This window comes from Amphiura filiformis, chromosome 14, assembly GCF_039555335.1.
Source record: "Amphiura filiformis chromosome 14, Afil_fr2py, whole genome shotgun sequence".
Lineage (NCBI taxonomy): Eukaryota > Metazoa > Echinodermata > Ophiuroidea > Amphilepidida > Amphiuridae > Amphiura > Amphiura filiformis.
Genome location: NC_092641.1, coordinates 27,265,925 through 27,288,439, shown reverse-complemented (window position 1 = coordinate 27,288,439; position 22,515 = coordinate 27,265,925). Strand labels below are relative to the sequence as shown.

General features: G+C 35.1%; 1 protein-coding gene across 1 annotated transcript; it reads left to right on the top strand.

The window, feature by feature from the left end:
* Window positions 1-1,728: 1,728 nt before the first annotated feature.
* Window positions 1,729-16,375, top strand: LOC140169879 (galactosylceramide sulfotransferase-like). Its single transcript, XM_072193192.1, has 3 exons — window positions 1,729-2,094; window positions 10,780-10,877; window positions 12,876-16,375. The coding sequence occupies exons 1-3, from the start codon at window positions 2,086-2,088 to the stop codon at window positions 14,194-14,196; spliced, it is 1,428 nt and encodes a 475-aa protein (XP_072049293.1). The 5' UTR covers window positions 1,729-2,085; the 3' UTR covers window positions 14,197-16,375.
* Window positions 16,376-22,515: the final 6,140 nt, after the last annotated feature.

The following is a 22,515-nucleotide window of genomic DNA, read 5'->3' as shown; positions in this document are numbered from 1 at the left end:
TATGAAATCCCCTTCATTCACTACAAATTATATACTTTGAAAACTTGCTTGATTTATTTATGTTAATGAGTTCTGTACCTTTTACAAAAGTATTGTTGTTTCAGTCTTCTTTACAACATAACTTAAGAACCACAGGACCTACAGAAGTATATCTGTGACATTTGAATTCGTCTACACCCTCGCTATGAAATGACCAATGTAATTTTTGCCAAAGCTCACAAACATTCGCAAGAAGCTGTGAACTACCAAATCGCAATAGTTGAAAATAGTTGCTAACCTTAAACGTATTTTGTATTTGAACTCAAAATTATAAAAATGAGTTATCATAGTAGGATGACATTATCCTACATTACTTTGGAAACAAATCAAATATCGAGGTAACTAGTTCCTCGTTTCCCCTATTGGAACAACACCCATAGTAGTAAAAATATCGCCTATACGAGAAACGTAGACAACATTTCAAATTCACTCTATCGTTTAAAGGACTTCATTCTTGGCTGTTCCTAACTCCGCGTCCCTAAACATTAAACTCGTGGGTTTTGTCGAACACACCAACACCTCATGACGTTGCACGATCGATTTGAGCATACGAAGTAGGCATCTGGTTTCACAAACATAACCCAAAGGGAACCCCTAGTAGACTTGTTTTATTTTTGCCCCCCTTTAAGCCATGGGTCTCCAACCTCACCAGTCATTGATTCAAGATTTCTAGGACGAGAATTCCGTAAGTAGAAGTCCATTATATTTCCGATTGATTCGACCTTGTATTTGAGAAATATTTTGTTTTGGAATTCACGGATATTAGATGTGAAAATCTAATTAGAGCGTGCATACAATGGATTTATATAATATAATTTTATGTTTCATACAAACAAACAACCAAACACACAAATAAAGGAACAAACATACAAGCAAACATACAAAAGTTTTCATGACGCTTGTACTTCAACACCCATGCCACGCTAGTCCTGTTAACGTGATTGATATCAGATCCAATTATCCACATTCAATATAAACACAACCGGATGTATCCGATATTTGAATATATGGATACAAAAGCCACCTAAGTCCATACTTCGGCCAAATTGAGTTAAGCATGGGAAATTGTTGCTATACATAGGCCTGTAATATGTATGAAAGAACAACTCAAATTCATTCTCTGTGTCTATTAAGCATGTGAAAAATAGCATGTATGAAAGAATCACCCAATTCCATGATTTGAGTCTTGTAACACATTGATTGAAATCCAGTATGTATAAAAGTCCACTTGTAACACATTCATTGCCAGAGAGTGACTTTTGAACAAAAAATGGGTTTAATAAAGGAAAGTGTGTGGTTTATATTACATGGCAGAATGCTTATCAACATTATACATACCTGTGTGCTTTATTTTGTATTATCTTACTAGTGGTAATCTCATTCTAACATTGTTGTCTTTGTATATGATTAAAAAACCACTTAAGTCCAAAATAAAGAAATGTTGATGCAGCTGTCAATTATATCATTTTGACAAAATACCTGATACTTTTAATCTAGTCGTATTTTTGAAACTGTATACTCAATTTTTTTGATACACCCTGTATACGCGTCTGTAACACATGCAACACCCGGTCATATAAAGGTCGTATCCGTTTTGCAGTTTTTGACTCATGTTTTGAATGAATACAAAGTTCATGTATGTGTTACATTATGTAAATCATTTACTCAGTACCAATCGGCAATGCAAGTGGAAATGTATTCATTAATATCATAATGGCTGCCGATATTGTGATGGAAAAAACGCTTCTAACGACATAATTTTCAAAGAAACAGACGCTTGACAAAACTCCTGATACACAAAAAGGCGCCAAGGAGAATAACATGCTGGAAATTGCTATTATCATATTTTGCATTAAAAGCAATTTCCATCTTTTATTATCTTTTCGGACAGCCTTTTTTTAACATGTTTTAACATTTCTGTAAAGGCGGACAAGGCTTGTAGAGAAAGGAACATCTACTCGGATCCAAATTTCGGAGTACCTGACTTTCTAAGGTGACAATCCACTGTCGTGTTCGTGACCAAACAGGGAATAGTAGTTGATAACAATGAATCAGGTAGGTGTCTTTTCTTACATTAGCTACAGACAATCCCAATTTCACGCATTCCTACTTATAATCGGGTCCATCATACCTGAAATTTGAAATAATGCGGCCTTGTGCATTTTAAACTGCATTTAATTACTCGTGTAGTCGTAAACAAACGAATGATGAAAGGTTGCAATATAATACAATACCATCGATTTGAATCCACCCAATGGGCTATTCCAGATATTATCCGCACTCTCCCTTAAGATGACAGAGTTAAATTATCAAAACATGTAGGATTTCCCATGCATGACTTCACAAGACCAAGTAGGCCTAGGATTTACAAAGGACTTCATAATAGAACAGTGGGATTTCACAGCCTGAATTTATGATAAGGATAATGAACTGAGTGCAATGAACTTGTCAAGATAATCGCACGCGCCGTGGAGTTTGCTCGAGAGCCGATAGGCCCCTGAGTTAAATGCAATAACTCCATGGCAAGTGCGATTATCTTGACGAAGGCATTTGCACGAGTACATTATGCGTCATATACTTTGAGTAGGCCTATATTAAAACAATAGGCAATATTAATTGCTGCATTCATTACATTAGTTTGAATATTAGGGAAAATATCTTAAATTTTAAAAACACCGTCAGGCTACTGACCGGTAGGAAGAAAATCAATCACTGTATAAGTTAGCTATGAATGGTATCGATTGTTGTGATATTTTTTATCGTGGTTCAGAACACAGCATGAACTAGTTGACCTGAAAACGGTCGATTTTAACGCCTCAATAGATATTTATTTATTTATTTATTTATGTATTTATTTATCTATTTATCTATTTATTTATTTATTTATTTATTTATTTATTTATTTATTTATTTATTTATTTATTTATTTATTTATTTATTTATTTATTTATTTATTTATTTATTTATTATTTAACCTGGGGTGACCAATCAATGCACTGGCACTGTTCTCCCTTGGTTCCCAGGTGGCACAGGGCCATACATACAGGGTGTCCCAGAATGATCTATACCGGGAAAGATGGAATTTTTAGGTATGAAGGGCATGTTAAATGGTCATATTGTTTTGCATTTTAAGTTCTACATATATTTAGCTTTCTCAGATTTTTTAGATTTTAAAAATTGGACGTTTCTAGTAGAAGTTATAGAAGATTGCGTAAAAATGGTGAATTCTAAGTTTTGACAACTCAACCTACTTTGAAAATCTGTAACATTACTAACCGTTCAGCACAAAGTTATTTGGAAAAAGTTATGCAGGTATTTTAGTTGTGCCCTGTTCATATTTCCACTAAATAGCCGATATCTATCTATTATTTATGACGTTACGAAGCAATCATTATATGGAATTAAGGATTTGTGGCCTAATCCCATTTTCTCTTTGGCGGTAGTTTTAAATATAGTTATTGTGGTGTGAGGTCCATGTCATTTGAACTGCTTGCAGAGATCGAACTGTTTGTGGTACAGAAAAGACGGCTCCTCAATTTACTGTACAGCACCGTGGATTTCTTTCAAAAACTTACTGGCAAACCGGCAGCTATGTTGAGACGCAAAGAAGATTCATTAGACGATAGTGTATAACGTTAAGAAGTTTGACGAGCACGGAACTGTCAGGAATCGGCAGAGTGAAGCTTCAGGTACTCGTAAGACTGTAAGAACTAGAGCGAACATTGCAGCTGTCCGGCAAGCTTTAAGGCGCAACCCCAACAGTAGTTGTCGTCGAAATGCTGTGCCAAACATCCCACGTTCTTCATTTAATCGTATCTTGGCATTTTTCAAAGGTATGCGAGTTGTTTTTCATTGATTTTACATTATTGTATGCCACGCCAAAACAAATAAAGGTAGCGTGCTGAAATTAACAGAATAAGTAGGAGACATGTCCAACAGTATAATGCTGGTATCAAAAATAGATACACTGCCCGTCTTCTATTTTTAGTTATTTTTGCAAACACGGTACAAATCATTCTGGGACACCCTGTATAATACACAATAAAAACGGCATATAAAACATTATATCATACGATTGTACATATAACAACAAATTACATCAAGAGCAATACAATAAAAACATCATTTAAGGCATAGGTCATATGATTGCACATTACATCAAAAGCATCAATGAAATATACATAACAGTAGAGAAAAAGGGTTTTTTATAGGCCTACATGTATTTCATTTGTAAAATGCTGAATTTTTTTGTAATGGTGTCATCTTGTATATGGTCACCACTGTTTTTAGCCCTTTTTAAGCTTGCTAGGTTTATGTATAGGAAATAAACAACATCCAATAGTAGACCCATCTTGAATATCTTTGTATTGACCATGGTGGCAGGGAGGAATAAGATGTTAACTGGGTGGGCATTTGCTCACCCAGTAAATTTAACTTGTCCATTGCCCAAAGGTATCCACCCAGTAAATTATGTTGCCCACAAAAAATTGGGCACCATATAATAACTATCATAAAACTAGCACCATGGCGCATCTCTTGAAATCAACTTGCATTTTGAAAGTGATGTTGAATACTGAAAGTGATGTATATATTTTTGCCAATCTTTTCTGCCAATCTATTCATTTACCATGTTTTTAACTTCTGAAATCACACAATATTATAGGAAGCTAAAAATTCATATAATTTTGAGCAATTTCCACACAAACCTGAAAGAATTCATTGAACCCATAAACGTGGATTCTTGAGCTAGGCGTGTTTTAATAGATTTTAAACATTACTTGAAACTTATTCCAGATATACCTTGCTCATTTCAAGTTTTTGAGTATGAACAAATAGGTAATAGTATTATAATTTCATGCAATCAATCTGAACTTTAAATGTTGAAAGAATACATGTTGTTGTTGTTTTTTTGGTTCAGATTTTTAGACCTTTAAAGTGTGATTCTTCATGGATCTTTATTTTTCTGTGAAACATTGAGGCGTATGTTATTTACTTTAATATAACAATTGGAAAAATAAAATTTAATCATAGTGAAATAGGTCAATATAATTCTGGGTTGGCTATATATTGCCAAATTCTAGTACATTTACCGCCTTGGATGGAAAATACCACTAACATATACCACAGATATGTCAGTTTTATTAAGGCCACTCAGAAACCCTGAAACTTTCTGAAAGAATGTCTGAAATAATGTGTAAATTTGGATTAAAAAAATGTCAAAATGGGATGAAGATATTTAGAAGTGTGGAAATTTTGACTTTATAAAATAAGAAATTCGGGCAAAAGAAGGAATAGTGGCATCTCTGATACCGAAAATTACTGGGAAATACTTGTAAACTTTGAAAGTACTAGTAAATACCTTGTCAATACTGGTTTGGCAATACTTTATATTTGTGATGCGATCAAGCAAAATCAGTCGGAACTCGCAAATATTGATTTTGAGATATAGCCAAACAAAGGAAATATTTCCTTTGTTTCCTGTTGTTTTGGAACCCCTTAAATTGCTCTCTTTGGAACTGGTTGTTCAATTACAACGGGGTTTTCTGCAAAATGCAGCTTTGTAAATGCTTTTACTATTTTATAAGAAACTGATAATTTTATATTTCCGAGTTCCGACTGATTTTGCTTGATCACATCACATTTTAGAAACATAGTTTTGTTCGTGTTTTAACAGATATTCTTATCAAATAATTTCTTACCGAATAATTTCAACACATTTTAGAATATGTCACTCTTCCAAAACAGGTGAATTTAAATGTTTATTTCTTTAATCTGTGAGTGATCTGTTACCCAGTAAAAGTCAAAACATTATTTGTGACAATTCCAACTAAAACTATTACTTTCCTATCTAATTATACTGCTTTTTTCCTACCTAGAAGTATGGGATTGCCCAAAGTGAAATATTTTTCATGAAAGTTGTAACATGAATATGCTAATATCGGCATAATATGCATTTAGGGAGAGGGCAAAGTCCACTTTTTACATGAAAGCCAAATTAAACGCAAAAACCTACTCTAATTTCCATGTTCATGTTCTTCTTACTATAGTGCGCACGCTGTATGAGTCACTGGAAACTAAGAATTATAATAATAATGTCATAATATCCAATACTGTCCAAAAGCTCATACCCCATCCCTTAAGTTTTCATTGTTAATCTTGGCACATGATTGTAGGCCTATAAGGTGGAGTATAATCTTATCTGCAGAATACATTCGACTCTGAAAGCATCTTTATATTCAAATTCCAGCCTCAATTCCATACAGCTATTATAATATAACTACTTATCGTGCATGCATTGCACGTGATGTGATGACGCAATCAGTCTAAGTGATATATTTATAGGTTAATGAACGCGTATTATTTATTGGGAGAATTAGACAAAATAATGCACGCGTGCTGATGTTGATGCGTCTAATGCACGAGCCCCGAAGGGGGGAGTGCATTAGACGCATCAACATCAGGCACAAGTGCATTATTTTGTCTAATTTCTCGAGCAATAAGTAATACAAGTTTATTAATCTATTTCATACACGAGAAGAAAAAAATACGTGATTTTTACTTTTTTTTTAAAACAAATTATCACTAAAAATGTTGGAAAACAGAACCAAATCTAAATGCATCAACCCGCCCGAAAAATGAATCAATCCTACGCGACGCGAACGCGTGAGAAACACTGCGCGTAGTACGCGGAGTGCACAATATACACAATCAATGCATGTTTCGTATTTTTCTAACAGCTTTTCTGATTGGCTGCTTTGATATAAGAGTGTATGAAATATATATATATACCCAGTGAATCGCTGGCCGGGCAGGTGGGTGATTTTCAGCGTGTCATGCGAGGGGGCCGAGGTTTGAATCCAGGGGGTACCAAGTGACTTCTTTGTTCATCTTCTCTCCTTTTTCGTTTCTTTTTTCCCTTCCGATAGCAAAAAAAAAATCAAAAACAAAAAAATTAAAAAACTTGTGTTCATTTACAATTTAATAATATTAATTTCAATAGTACAACAGAAACAGATCGGACGAAGGATTGCATTACTTTCGGCAGTGCTTGAACTGATATGGCCATCATATAGTCTCAAGATCGATTTCTCAAAAGTAACAAACAACTCACATGAAAGTATTAAAAGATAAATAGGAAGACAAAAATAATTATGAAATAATGTATTTGTCCGACCAAGTTGAGCCATGTTAGCGAAACAAATGAGGGTATACGGGTGGGTGGAGTGTGATGTTGATACATTTTTTCCATCCATTTTTGTAAAATATTTTGTAATTATGGGCAGGCATGAAAGGGATGTTTACGATTTTTCAACTTTGTTTCCACAAAATTTGGCACGTGTATAAATATGTTTAGCATGGCGACGAAGGGAGAATATTTGCAGACCACTTAAACAAATCCTTAAGCTGTAAAAGACAGAAAACAGAAATGTTGGAACCCTAAAGCTGTGAAGAACATTGTTTTCATTGCGCGCACATGGTTCGTGAACGAACCTTCATATCATTTTGAAGAAGAATGTTGTAGCAAACTATAGTCCACTATGCCATCTTATAAACAATGTTTTAGGACGGACTTGTTGCAGTCTAAAAGGTTTTTATTGTTTATGTTAATATAACAATGTGGTGTAGACTTGAAACAATTTTTATAGGGTACACTGTAAAATTCAAGCGTTTAGATTCTAAACACCTTTTTGTAACACTTATGAAACGTGTAACAGTATTAATTTTCTGAACATGTCACAGTGTGTAGTTTTTATAACAGTCAACACCATGGTAAGAAACCATAGGTGTAGATCCCGGAGATGGGGATACACCCCCCAATATTGTGTCGGGGTGGACAATTATACACTCATCTTCCAATCATATCCAATCCAAAGTGGCTAATGCCAATAGGGTCCTGGGATTTATTAGGCGTAACCTATATTCTTGTCCAAAGGACCTGAAAGCTACAGCGTACCAGACCTTAGTCCGACCCCACTTGGAGTACTCTTCTACCATATGGGATCCCCATACCCAAGATCTCAAAGACCAACTTGAAAAGATACAAAGAAGGGCAGCGAGATTTGTTTGCAATGACTTCAGACGCACAAGCAGTGTTACAGCCATGTTGGACGCCCTTCAATGGGATACACTCGAAAACAGAAGAAAAGCAACTCGACTATCAATGTTTCACAAAATTCATCGTGGTCAGGCTGCCATTCCGGCAGGAAAATTCTTACAACCGGTCACACGCCTATCCAGAAACAACCACAGCCAAGCATACAAGCTGAAGACATCTAATAAGGACTGCCATAAATACTCCTTTTTCCCGCAGACCATAAAGGATTGGAACTCTCTATCAGCAACCATAGCAATCATACAAGACAATAAACAGTTCAAAGAAGCAACAATAACTCATCTACGCACGCAACAAAACGACTAAATTACCCTCGCGCAAATCACAGATTCTTCTCGCTTGGCTCTTCAAGACCATTGAGAATATTGTTCCAGATCCAGATCCAGATCTTCTCAAAGTTGACGCCTGTATTTGTTTTTTTGACCAAATTAACCTCATATTAAACCATCTTATCCCAAAAAGTGCCAAATTTTACGCGCTTCACGCGAATTTATTCCGCTTTTGAACCATATTACCCCAGTTTTGCTTCAATTTGGCAAATTGTTGTATACAAACATACAAAAAACGTACATTATCTTTGTCAATTTATTAATTAAACAATTTCAGAAAGCACATTACTCCCTTCAACCATTGCCATGTTTTAACACATTTTTTTCAGAATTTTTACCACAAAAAAAAGTGATAAACAAATTGTAACAAAGCATCAAATATGAATGTCATTACATTAAGGAACTACATAATACACGGTAGATCCTTACAATTTATCTGACATAAATATGCTAATTAACATGCATAATTAAATAGATCACCGTCTATGTTTGAGCTTACGTCGGCGTACAGAACAGTAAGCTACGGCGACTGGAAGTGCAACGTATGAAGATTTGACTAGTTTCAAAATGTGTTACAGTCTAAAAACACCGACTATTTTTGAGCTTACGTCGGATACACTGGGAAATGTAATGCTCTAAAATACATGATTTGTTTTAACTTCGCCTATCTATACAAAAGAGTGCTTAAGGGTAGGCTAGGTATTGCTGGTCGAAGCAACCAAAAACCGATTTTCAGAACAGTAAGCTACCGCGACTGGAAGTGCAACGTATGAAGATTTGACTACACTCTTATCTCAGAAGTTAAGATCGCGCTTTTTAAGAAAAAAAGTTTACGATTTTAAACAATATCTGTTTAAAGGCGCACATTTTCTTTTAAACAACTTGGTTTAACAGGTTTAAACAGAAAAGTTTAAGATCCGGTAACTTTTCACAAGTTAAAGCCTTTAAGCAACGGGGTTAGTTACGGAAAAATCCCACTTGTTTAAAGGGACATTTACAGAATTTTGACAAAACAGCATGATTTATGAAAGTTATGGATTTCTCATCACTAGGCCTACTCAAAACTATATGTTTGTGTGTGTGAATACCGTTTTGTTGCAAGCATATTCTGATACAAGATAAAGTAAGTCTAAATTTTATAGCGGAATGCTCGCAATCCTATAAAGGCTTTAATGTGATCCAGGCAGGACCTTAGAAGGCACTGACCATAACAGACATGATAATTTGACGTGAGAAAATAGTTTTCTTCATATTTAACTTTTCTAATTTGTGGGCCTACTATATATGGTCGGTCATTATACAATTTTTTTTCAAAAATTGAAATTAAAAAATATACCAGAACATGCTGAATGACCCTTTAAGATCATAATTAACGATACATCTCGCGCCGCGGAATTTAACCAATTATTGTTAGGCAAATGGTGGACACACGTGTTGGTCGTGCTGCGTACTGCCTCCTGAAACTTAATTCAAATAGGTAGGTTTGAGTCAATCAGCTTGCACCAAACTCGAGATTCGTTTGATAAGTTATGCATAGACATCGTTGAGACATAAAGGATGGATATTTATGGGTTTATTTGCTAGATTTATCAACGTCATTGGAAGTGACAATTCTAGCGATACGTTATTGTGCTATACTGTACTGTGCTGTTCTACGTGCAGTCGGTGTGTAACAGCATTGTGTGTGCCGCGATGTTCAGTATATCTCGTCTACCTTGTACGTACAATGTAGACGAGATATGTATTGAAATAACTTCGGTGTGTGGGGATATACTGTATCGAGTGTGTGAATTGCGCATTATATCATAATGATGTTTTATTTTGACGTTTTGCAAAAGTTTATTCTACAGATCTTATAATTTGAACACTTTTTTGATCTATTGTTGTTAACGAGTTATGTAATTGTTACACAAGTGTTGTTGTTTTAGCCCTCTTTACAACGTAACTCAAGAACTTACAAAAGTACATCTGTGATACTTGCATTTTTCTACACACTTGCTATGAAATGATCAATGCAATCTGTGCCAAAGCTCACTACCATTCGCAAGATGCTGTGAACTTATGAATCGCAACAGTTTAAAATAGTTGCTAGCCTTTTATGACTGGCACATACAGTCACTTCTAAAGTTGCATACCCGGGCACTGTTAAAAGCTATCACATTGATCACTGTGATAAGCAATTTATCCATGTATCCGTCGTTACACTTCAACTTTAAGTTTGGCAAGTTGGAACAAAATATATTATAGTATCAAAAGTCTAAAACATAATCCAGCTTCTTTCTATATATTCATTCTCAGAAATTCTGTTTCGTGTTGTTGACTGCAGTTATAGTGTTTATTTGCTGCGCCGTCTACCCACTGGTCCTGTCACCCAGGTCTACAAGTTTACGATTGCCGTAAGTATATCATGGATATCTAAACATTATAAGCAACATTAAGGGATCTAGAATGAGCGTTTATTGCGTTTCGACAGTATTTTTTGGGACATGAGAGCACCTCAGACCTATCGAATTGCATTCTGAATACGAAGTATGTCTTTCTGATATCAAATAATTTTCATTTTTTGAAAATCACAATATAATACAAATTGTATGACAAACATGACGTGTACATGGTATAACAATATTGATTAATTAAATCAACCTCAGTCAGTGTTTTATGTCTTATTGGCTTTTAATGTGGCCTTCTGAATAGTAAGCGTGCTAACTTCCGTATAGCTTAAAAAACATAGCAAACACTTGCAATTAATGGAGTCCACATAATTGTCTTTCAGACTTGAAAGCATGTTATGTTATGCTACTCTGCGCGTAACAGATTCTCAAACGAAACCCACTTATATCGGCAATTAGCTTTACTTTGTCCCATTATCATGATTATTTACCAAAATTGCAACAAGCTAAACCCGTTGCTACCAAACATTCATAGTTTTGTTTTTGATGGATACTGCTTCTCAAGACCACTAACTTCAAAAATAACTTTACTGGACTTCTGTCAGCATTGAGCATTTTGAGATGTGGCGGTCAAAGTTATCACAGAGGTCAAAATTAAAACTTCTCAAATGCTGTTGAAAAGTACCCCAAATTATTCCTCTTGTCATGACGATCCAGAAAAAATATACCTTTACGTATCTCATCTGTGACGTGACATACCCTTCTGGGCTTATAAGCAAAAAGGTCAAAACTATGTGCGGGACAGTACATTCAAAAATAGTGTCAACCTATCTCGAAGGTAATTAATCCTATTACATCACTACTTTTACGGGGAATATTCTAAGTTCGCCAGTGTGATTTATGGTCATGGCATTAGTGTGGTCATTCCGTCATCCAAAGCATAAACGCAATAACTACAGTCTGCACAATATATAAGGTAGCAATTCATGATAACCTCATTAATATACGCGATGCATGCGATCCAATCATTTTTATTTATTTGCCAAAACACAAACGCTGAACGGGGTTACCAATATTCGACAGTGGACCTCCGCGCCGTCAGCGTAAATATTAGTGACCTCCGCGCGCGCTGTGCTGTGCGTCGAACAAATTACGGGAGCGCTGGCCGTCGTATTTGGATTGCGCGCTACCATATTTGCACAAATTGGGATTCGCACTTCTGATATTGGTCGTCCTGTTTTAGCCTGATCGATTTTTGTGTGTAATTTTGTAAAGTGAAGAGATGAAAGTGATGGTTATGAATGACGTTAATATCTTTGTATCGTGCAAGATCTCCACCTATCGCCTACTTCATTTTGCAATTTAGTTTTAGTGTCCTTAAGACGATGCTTATGAAATTTAAAAAAAATATTTTTTTTAAATTTATATCGCGCCTTTTTCCAGATCTTAGAGGGTTCAAAGTGCTGGAATTTCGCTGCTATGGTGAAACATCACAGTCAGATCGCATCAACTAGACTTATACCGGATGCAGTGCAAACCTATCCGCACTTAGGTTGTAACATCCATCCAATTATCTGTGTAGCTCCCCAAATTCCATTGTTCGGATACTTTTTGCGTGTAGTAAAAGTTTGTGGAGGTTATCATTCGTCCAGCTTTAAAAAATATTAAATTGGTCTCACATTAATTTTAGAGGCTACAATATCGCAACTTATATACTAGGCGCATCTTCAGGCCGTCTAGTGATCTACCGGCAAAAAGAAGTTTGACTCAAGATCTATAACCTCCGACAACACCACCTTGTCACATGTCAACGACCTTCTGCCGCCAGATTATAGACGTCCTGAAGATGCACCTAGGATAAGATGCGTATCTGTAGCTTCTTGATCAGTTTTGTATTTTGTGCTCCAAAATACGCGTAGTAAAAGGTTGTAAAACTGGGACGAATCATAATGTTTTAAAAAACACGACCGGAATCTAATAGATGCTTATTCTGTTTCCTTGTAGTCAAGTGAGGTCATACCAATCGAGTTCCAGTGTCTCCAACACAACAACTCAACATGCAACACTTCGACACACAGCAATTGCAATCAAAAGAAGTCCTACTTCATTAGTTACACCAACGTCTTACCTGAGTCTCGCCAAAAAGAATTGCACATCGCCTTTGACTACGCTCGTGTTCATAAAAACACACAAAACTGGCAGTTCCACGCTACAAACAATCGTCAACCGATTCGGCTTCTTTCACAATTTGTCTTTCGTATTCAATAAAACATCTTCCAAAAATGGTCACTTCTATGGGACTCTCTATGGGACTCTCATTAAAAGCCCAAAAGAATTTTTACTTCCCCCTCTGAAAGTGAAATATAAAGATTACAAGAACTACATTTACGACATGCTTGCCGTGCATATGCGGTATAACAGAAAAAACATGGATATGTTAATGAAAACAGGCTGTAGGTACATCACAATTATACGTGAGCCAGCAGCGCAATGGGAATCCGCATTTGAAGAATTTATGTTTCAAGATGCTTTCAGCAAAGCTCCGACCATACGTAAAGACAGGCGGATAGAGACATTCCTTATGAAACCAGAATATTACCGCGACATATTAAAGACGACGAAGTACGAGGGTATGGCTGGGCGGAGATATTATTATGCACAAAATAGCCAAATATATGACTTGGGATTAGATATTAAAGATTTTAAAAACGATACTATTATCAATGCAACTATCAGACGTCTTGGTAAAGAATTCAATATGATTCTTTTAGCGGAATACTTTGATGAATCTTTAGTTATCTTAGCGAAAGAACTCTGCTGGGAGTTTGAAGATATAGTTTACATAAAAAAGAATTCCAGAGAAGACAGGAGGAATTTGTCAGACGAAGTTAGACAGAAAGTATCAACGTGGAACCATGCCGACGTGCTGCTGTATGACTATTTCAACAAAACATTGTGGCGGAAGGTTAAGGAATACGGGCCGACATTTGAAGAAGATTTGAAATATTTTAGACAGTTGAATAGCAATATATTTAAGCAATGTGCAAATGCGAATTTAACCTACGAGAAGTTGAATAAGAAGAGAACGAAACACGTGGAGTTTACGCCAAAGGAAAATTCATCGCAATTTTGCAACACTGTTGCAGAACACAAGAAAGTCCTATTTGACAGAGTGTATCGGCGACAGATACCCAAAACTAAACCGTCGAGTGCAATACCCCAACGTGTAAATACCCGAAAAATAAGCAGTGCTAGAAATCGGACACAGCGGCTAAAAAGGCCCAAATTGGAGCACAAACCAAAGAAAAGGATTAAAAAACACTAATTGTAGCCAAAAGTATAAGCGTACCAAAAACGCGAGGGCAACAAAAGACCAAATCGCACATTGAACGCCCGTAAACGGCATCTAAAACCCTAATTAGAGCCACAATGATATCATGATAATGGGCTATCTGAACGCCTCAAATGTTCCTGAGGATTAAAAATTAAAAACAGACAATGTACTTGGTTTACGAATCCAATTGATTCCATTATGGTTTGTTGTATTTTAAACCTGATTGTTGCAAATGTGTCTACATACCCATGCGTGTTATTATGGGCAATGTGCCTGATACACGTTCCATGGTTATATGATAGTTATGTTGTACCTTCAAACCCATGCATTTGCATGTTGATACAAGTTGTCTGGTATATGAATTCAAATTGATTTTACTATGGAATCTGTTTTGGTTGTATCTTCAAATTAAAGTATGTTGATATATTCATTAAAGCTGATGTGTGAACATAATGTTGGTTCCAAACGGCATCTGTATAAAAATCCAAGTATGTTAAAGGTGGATAACCTGATTAATCCCGCACTTTATCTCATCACATTTGTGACCAGCTTCAACAAAACCTGGAACAAGTCGCCAGGCATGCTTTTGAGTTATACGCCTTTAAAGATGACATTCCCATAAAAAAAAAAAAAAATTTGGAATTCTTAAATTCATGGTATTTGATTTTGGGACTAAGTGGATTTTCAAATCCTTGAAAGTACTTATCAAAAATAGGTTTATTTAATCAATAATTGACAGTTGAACTATGATAATCCCTATTTAATCCTGTGTAAGGCAGGAAACTAATTAGTATAATTATTATTCAGACCAGCAATTTGGCAAAATTATCAAGGTATCATTTACAAAATTATCTTGAAAATTATTGATGCTATGTATATAATGTTGGTATCATTTTTAAGCTTATTGTCCCATGAAATGTAAAAAATGCGACTTGTTCCTGGTTTGGTCGGAACGGGTCACATATATGTGACCGTTCACGGCGAATGAGCAGTAAATTCCTCCCCCGGTCAATTTTGTTTTATTTCGTGTTTCAAAAATAAACATCATAAATTTAAAAATGGTATATTATTTGACTTCAAACGATATCCAAAAGCGGGGTTATGGTTTGTTAAACTTTGCTCCTTCAACAAAATTATAGCTTTTTTCATCTATACATGCGTCTCTTTTTCCACATTGCTGGCAATAAATATCAAACAGTCATAATTGGCGGTCATTTCAAATCATCCCCAAGTCAACGAGGTTTAAGAAGCTTCTCTCATTGTTAATTGTTGGTTATGCATGAAAAGGATTTAGCAAAAGCAAACAAAGACCAGAGCTATTAAAAGTTCTATAGCCATCTAAGGTAGAAGCTTATTATCCACTTCAATAATAGGATTATTGATTGGTGTTGTGACTATCAAAATGAGTCAGATGTCGCGCCAGCTTTAGTTATCGATGAATACGACCTTCGTACACATTTTATACCGTAACTCAGAATACAATTTAGGGAATTTACGGCTCATTTGTGCTGCCGGGTCACATATAGGGGAATTACATTAACATTTTGTGTTTCCAAAATTTTCAATCGAATCATTTCAAATAGAATTTCGTCTTTCATTGAAGATAATAATATTCTTTCGGAAGTGCAGGGAGGCTTCAGGAAATTCCTCCCCGGTCAATTTTGTTTTATTTCGTGTTTCAAAAATAAACATCATAAACTTAAAAATGGTATATTATTTGACTTCAAACGATATCCAAAAGCGGGGTTATGGTTTGTTAAACTTTGCTCCTTCAACAAAATTATAGCTTTTTCATTTATACATGCGTCTCTTTTTCCACATTGCTGGCAATAAATATCAAACAGTCATAATTGGCGGTCATTTCAAATCATCCCCAAGTCAACGAGGTTTAAGAAGCTTCTCTCATTGTTAATTGTTGGTTATGCATGAAAAGGATTTAGCAAAAGCAAACAAAGACCAGAGCTATTAAAAGTTCTATAGCCATCTAAGGTAGAAGCTTATTATCCACTTCAATAATAGGATTATTGATTGGTGTTGTGACTATCAAAATGAGTCAGATGTCGCGCCAGCTTTAGTTATCGATGAATACGACCTTCGTACACATTTTATACCGTAACTCAGAATACAATTTAGGGAATTTACGGCTCATTTGTGCTGCCGGGTCACATATAGGGGAATTACATTTCAATCGAATCATTTCAAATAGAATTTCGTCTTTCATTGAAGATAATAATATTCTTTCGGAAGTGCAGGGAGGCTTCAGGAAAGATCATAGATGTGAGGATCATATCCTGACTTTAAAAGGTATTGCAGCTGCAAGACTTGATGAGAATAAACCAACATATATGGCCTTCCTGGACTTCCGAAAAGCATTTGATACTGTATGGAGAAAGGGTCTCTTGTCAGTTGCTTGGAATGTTGGCATCATAGGAAGGGTATGGAATATTTTAGAGAGTTTGTATAAAAATGTCCAATGTAATGTCAAATTTGGGGACATAGTCACAGATTATTTCGATGTAGAAGAAGGTGTTAATCAAGGCTGTGTTTTATCTCCAATTCTTTTCTGTATTTATATAAATGAATTATCAAAAATGCGGGGCAAACATGATGTTGGAATTCATATTATGGGTGTTAACATAAAATGCCTTTTTTGGGCAGACGATGTTGTTCTCATAGCTAAAGATGAAAATGACTTACAACGAATGCTTAATATTGCAGCCGAATTTTCAAATAAGTGGCGTCTTAATTTTAATCACACTAAATCTAATGTTCTTGTTGTTGGTAAACGTGTTAATTATAACAAATTATGGAATCGTGCAGACAATCACATTATGGAAGTAGATATGTACAAGTACCTAGCTGTTCATATCACCAGGAATCTATCTGATCACTCTCATATATCTGAAGTCATAAAAAAGGGAAATCGTTTGATTGGATATGTTAAGTCAATTATTGATAACCAGGACGACTTCAATAGAGTATATTATGGTAATATTCTTTGGAAATCTTTGGCTTTACCAGCTATTAATTATGCATGTGCGATTTCATCATATAGCCTAGTGATTATAAAAAACTTGACAGTCTCCTAATTCAAATGGCAAGGACTATTCTTAAAGCCCCAAGAAACACCCCAGCAGAAGCACTTATTGGTGATTTAGGTTGGGAAGATTTTAAAAGTATGCATGATAAGGTGAAAATTAAGTATCTCTCAAGATTGCTTTCAATGGACTTACATAGATGGCCAAAGTTAATTATCAACGCTCTTCTTATTATGTCTGAAAACTCACATCCGATTTATTGGAAATGGCTTAACTCATTAAGGAGTACTTTAAATGATATTGGTATGAGTCATATAATGGGTTCAAATACTCAGTCATTAAGCAATAGTTTATCTAAGTCTTTCAATCATATGCATAATCAATACCGTGTGAAAAATTGGTATGAATCAGCATGTCGTAAATCTTCTTTGAAGGAATATGAAACTTTTTGCTTGACAAACTAGATTTTTATGGTGCAAGTATGAAGTTCAGAGCACGATCTAATACACTCTCGTTAGATAGAAAGTTAAGCATTTGGGATAATAACTTAAGTGGTATATGTACGTTATGTAATGATGACACAGAGGATATTTTACATTTTATGTTTAAATGTAAAGCACTAAAGGGTGTCAGATATGACGAACTGAATATTCTTAAGAATAATCTTTGCAATAATTGTTTCTTGTATGTTTGGAATATTTTTATATGCAGTGAGATGAATATCAAATTGTGTTTTGCTCTAGGTAGTAATGTATTTGATGGTCATGGATACATACTATTCTCCCCAGAATTCCAAAATAGTATTGATGATATATTTGATGCCTATTGTAAATCGTACATAAAACGTGCATGGTCTTTAAGGACACATTTGAAGGCACCATAAATAATGTCTTTATTATTTACTTAAGTTCTGATTAATGTCCTTGAGTAGGCTACTTGATGTACATATAATGAGGTTTACTTGAACATATTTGTATTTTTCATGTTTACTTGTAAATATTTTTGTATTTTTTTTTTTCATGTTTGATACGTATCATTATTTGTATGTACTTCTGTTTAATTTTAATTTAATTTAATGTTGTTTTATATATTTATCTACATTGCTATTATTTAAATGTTTTTGAATGCACCATCATATTGATGAGTGCCACTGATGTAAAAGTGATATCCGAATATAAACTAAACTAAACTAAACTATATATTTTGGTATCAGATGAATGCTCATATTTTTCTTATTATCATATTGAAATTAGTCGTTTCAAATCGGTATATTTCCGAAGCAATCATCACAAAATTGACAAATTTGTCTCGAATCATTAATAAAAATACTGTACACTACCAGTATCACACTGTATAAATGTCAGTAATTCCATAAAGAATAAGTCACATTTACAAAAATTTTGCATGAATGCTTGAAAAACATTTTATTTCATACGTTATCAGTGGACTTCGGGTATATATATAAATGCGCTTTTATAAATGCGCACGTGACATCTACAAGTCGCCATAACGTATTCAGGGTAGATGTCGTATTCCTCTATGTGGGTGTCTTGACGATATAATTACTTTGGATTCATTGTGACAACATCAAGGTTTTCGTCTGGAAACAGGGTTTCTGGCTGAGTTCTGAACAGCTGTAGTCTTCGGTGCCGTATCAATATCTCATAAAAAGAGAACGACTATAGCGAGTGTGTTTATACACGATGTGTCGTAAGTCCGTTCCGTCTATATTCCGACTTTCCCTGGAGTATAGCATCAATATGGAAGTATCCATTCTTTTGATTTGCCTTTGTGCTACTAGGTGCAATGAAACCTAAGGCTCATGTGAAAACATGTGTCGGCCGTTGATCTAGATTTTAGAGCTAATTTAGTATGTTTTTGCGGATATAAAGGTTTGCAGGTTAACGAGACCCGTTTCCAAAATTCCATAGGCCTAGGTAAAGCCTTTATAATTGAGTTTCTTCTCTACTAATATATATATATATGTGGTGTCTTGACAAACTTTTGGGAATAGTCTCAACTTTAAAAAAAATATTCATCCGACCACACATCTATTTTGAAATATAATCCAAGGACCAGTGCCCCGTGCTATGCTCCGTAGCTAGTCCTTCCTCAGTTGGGATGAGGTCAACCATAACCATATAGGTCAAAATTAACTTCCTTGTCCTCTCTCTCAGTCCCACTACCCCAACCACTCCCCTCCAAATTCTTTCCACTCAGGCCCCAGGGGTTGTTTGATCCTGACCGGGTACCCATGCACGATCTGTTGTTAGAGTAGACCTAGGCCCATTGAAACTCCCAATAGAGCTATCGAATAAAAAAGGACTCGTTGGGGATATCATATATTTTATCAGCCTTTATCAACTTTATTTTATTTTTACTTTTGCTAGAGCCCCTGAGCCCCAAGGCCCCTGGACTTCGTCCACCATGTTTCGTCTACCATGTCCACCCGCTTGCTACGCTCCTGAGACTAATCGGAAAACACACATATCCATCTGATGGCAACTCATCAGTTTTAATTGCGCCACCTATCTTTAAGGCTCAACAACGCATGTAAAATTTGGGTAACTTTAATAATCCAAATAATGTCATATGCAATGTCGTATGCGACAAGGTTGAACCAGACTGCTAGATGGTTTATGTTTGTTCGTTTCTTTGCATTTTTTAGCTTTCATCGTGTATGTAATATTACCAAAACATTCGAATCTGAAACGGAAAGAAAACAGGCATCCTTCAAAGTTAAAATTCCTTTCACGTTTACGAGTACATTTTGATAACGTTATTCTTTTCTAAATAAACCTACTTATAATTCATGTGTACCTCAAAATGATGCATACTTTCAAAACTGCGTGATAAAACAATAGTCTATAGTTTGATTCAAATCTTTAAAGTGCAATCTGCTGTACGATATCCATGCAATGGTATTGTCACTAATCATGTTGATATACCTCTATAGTTTGATCAGCTCGTAATCGGCGGACCTCATTACGTTTCACTTCCTGGAGAGAATTGATCAAATATTGAATTCCATCCTGAGGTTCGTATCTGTCAATAAGTTGGCCTTGTGTGGTTTTTGGTTCCAAGGAAGTGAGTTTTTCCTGAGGCAATCTGTGGTTAAATGTTGATCACTCAGTACAAGAGTTATTACCGTCGTTTTGGTTGAAAAAGGAGGTGAGACATGATCAAATCTCTCCAGGTAACAAAACGTAATGTTATAAAATAGAGGATTAATATCAATGTATTTTATTTTGAAAATTGTCTAGACTTCTCGCCAGTAGTATCGCGACTTATTCATTCAAAGTCCATTACTTTGTTTACTTTCTTTAACACGCCACATTAATAGATCAGACTTGTCAACTTTTTACGTGGGTCTATTTTTCGGCAATTCCCGTCGATTACGAACTGATCAGACTATAGCAGCAAACCATGACTCAAACAGTTGCCAATCAGTCTGTCACAATATCATAATTCTACCTCCAGATACAATTGTTTCGAAGCAGGCCCGGGGCCAGTGCTGACCTGCATACCTTTGCTATATGCCTATATGCCTATATGCCAGGGAATGTTCAATGACTGTGTATTTGCAACACATTAAAGTTCTAAAGTTTTAAAAAACACTGTTTGAGTGGGTCTTTTCCTACAAAAATGATGACTACAAAAGTAAATTAACATCATTAAGATACACAACTGATGACTGATGATATGACTTATGGAAGCGTATTCCATTTTTATGGAAGCGTATGTTGCAAAATGTGTTGCAATTAGGACTTGTAAAATGATTAGATCTGACCTATGATACAAACAACATTCAATATAGTCAAAAATTATAAAAAAATCCAAAACGAATTAAATCACGCACTTGAATCGAACTAATAATTATTGTGAGAATTTATAATAAAGATTTTATAAACTAAATTTTGAATTAAGATGCAAGTGTTCAAAAACACATCGCATAAAATTTGGAGAGGGTAAAATACAGGTACATAACGATGTAGTGACTAGATTGGTCATTCCTAGAGGGCAAAAGCCTCAGTTTGAAGAAACAACAATGTCTGTACGTGGCTTATTGATATAAAATTATTTATTTATTTTATTCGTCTCGATTTCACCCAAAGATATTTTTTGTGAGCATTCCCAGCAAACACGAAACATCGCCATCATTCGCAAAAGGTTACTAGAAAAGTTTGTCACAAAATGTTTAAATGTCGGGTTATATAAAGGGTATAAAATGTTTTCATAACATTCTAAAACATTTTTTGATAACCCGCTGCAAATATTCTGATATAATGTTACATTACAACAAGTTGCCACAGAGTAAGTGATAAATTCTAATGAGTTCCGACTATTCAGGTTCTAAATTAGGTACTCTCTAGTCGTCGGAACCGCCAGAAGGGTTTTTAGTTATTTTTGGTATACACACATTCATGGAAATTCACTATAGATTCCAGGAATACCAGGAGGATGCTTCAAAGCAATTCGATATCGTCATGTTAGACTGTCAGTGCAAATACGTCGTATCTGTAATTTTGTCACAATTTACATAAGAGTATTTGTGTTTCAATTTGTTTACTTATTCATTGTTCATAATGTGTTTTATTTGATGAACGTAATTTGACATGTCTACATATACCTAGATTTTCACATTTCAACCAACAATTGAGAGAAAGAACATTGTTAAGTATTTTTAAAATCATAGTTTTATTATTCATGTATTATGTGTGGGTCATTCTAAAAAGAAATTCAGTATCCGAAATTGGTCTCCGTCACAATTTTCATAACTAAAAACTTCTAGGGGAGTTGATGCAACATAATATGACAAAGTTTTGAAACGCATAGTAGTCATATTTATTAAGACACCAAACAGTGTCCATTTTATTTCCCTATTCTTGCTAAATATCTAAACCAGCTTCAGCAATTATAGAAATCATTCGTATTGTCACCGAACGCATTTTTCTGCTATTTTGAGAACACGTACAAAAGATGGCTCAAGCTTGCACTAGTTACATATTACCCTTATGATTTTTTTCCTTTAAATAACATTTGTGCAAAGGTTGGTAAATGAATATCTTTAAGGGTACACGAGGTATTGTTGGTTGAAGCAGCCAAACAAATTATTTTCCTTATCTTAATCAATATATTATTGAGAAATAACACCTTGATGTTTTGCAAAAGTTCATTCTACAAATTATATACTTTGAAAACTTGCTTGATTTATTTATGTTAATGAGTTATGTACCTTTTACAAAAATACTGTTGTTTCAGACTTCTTTAC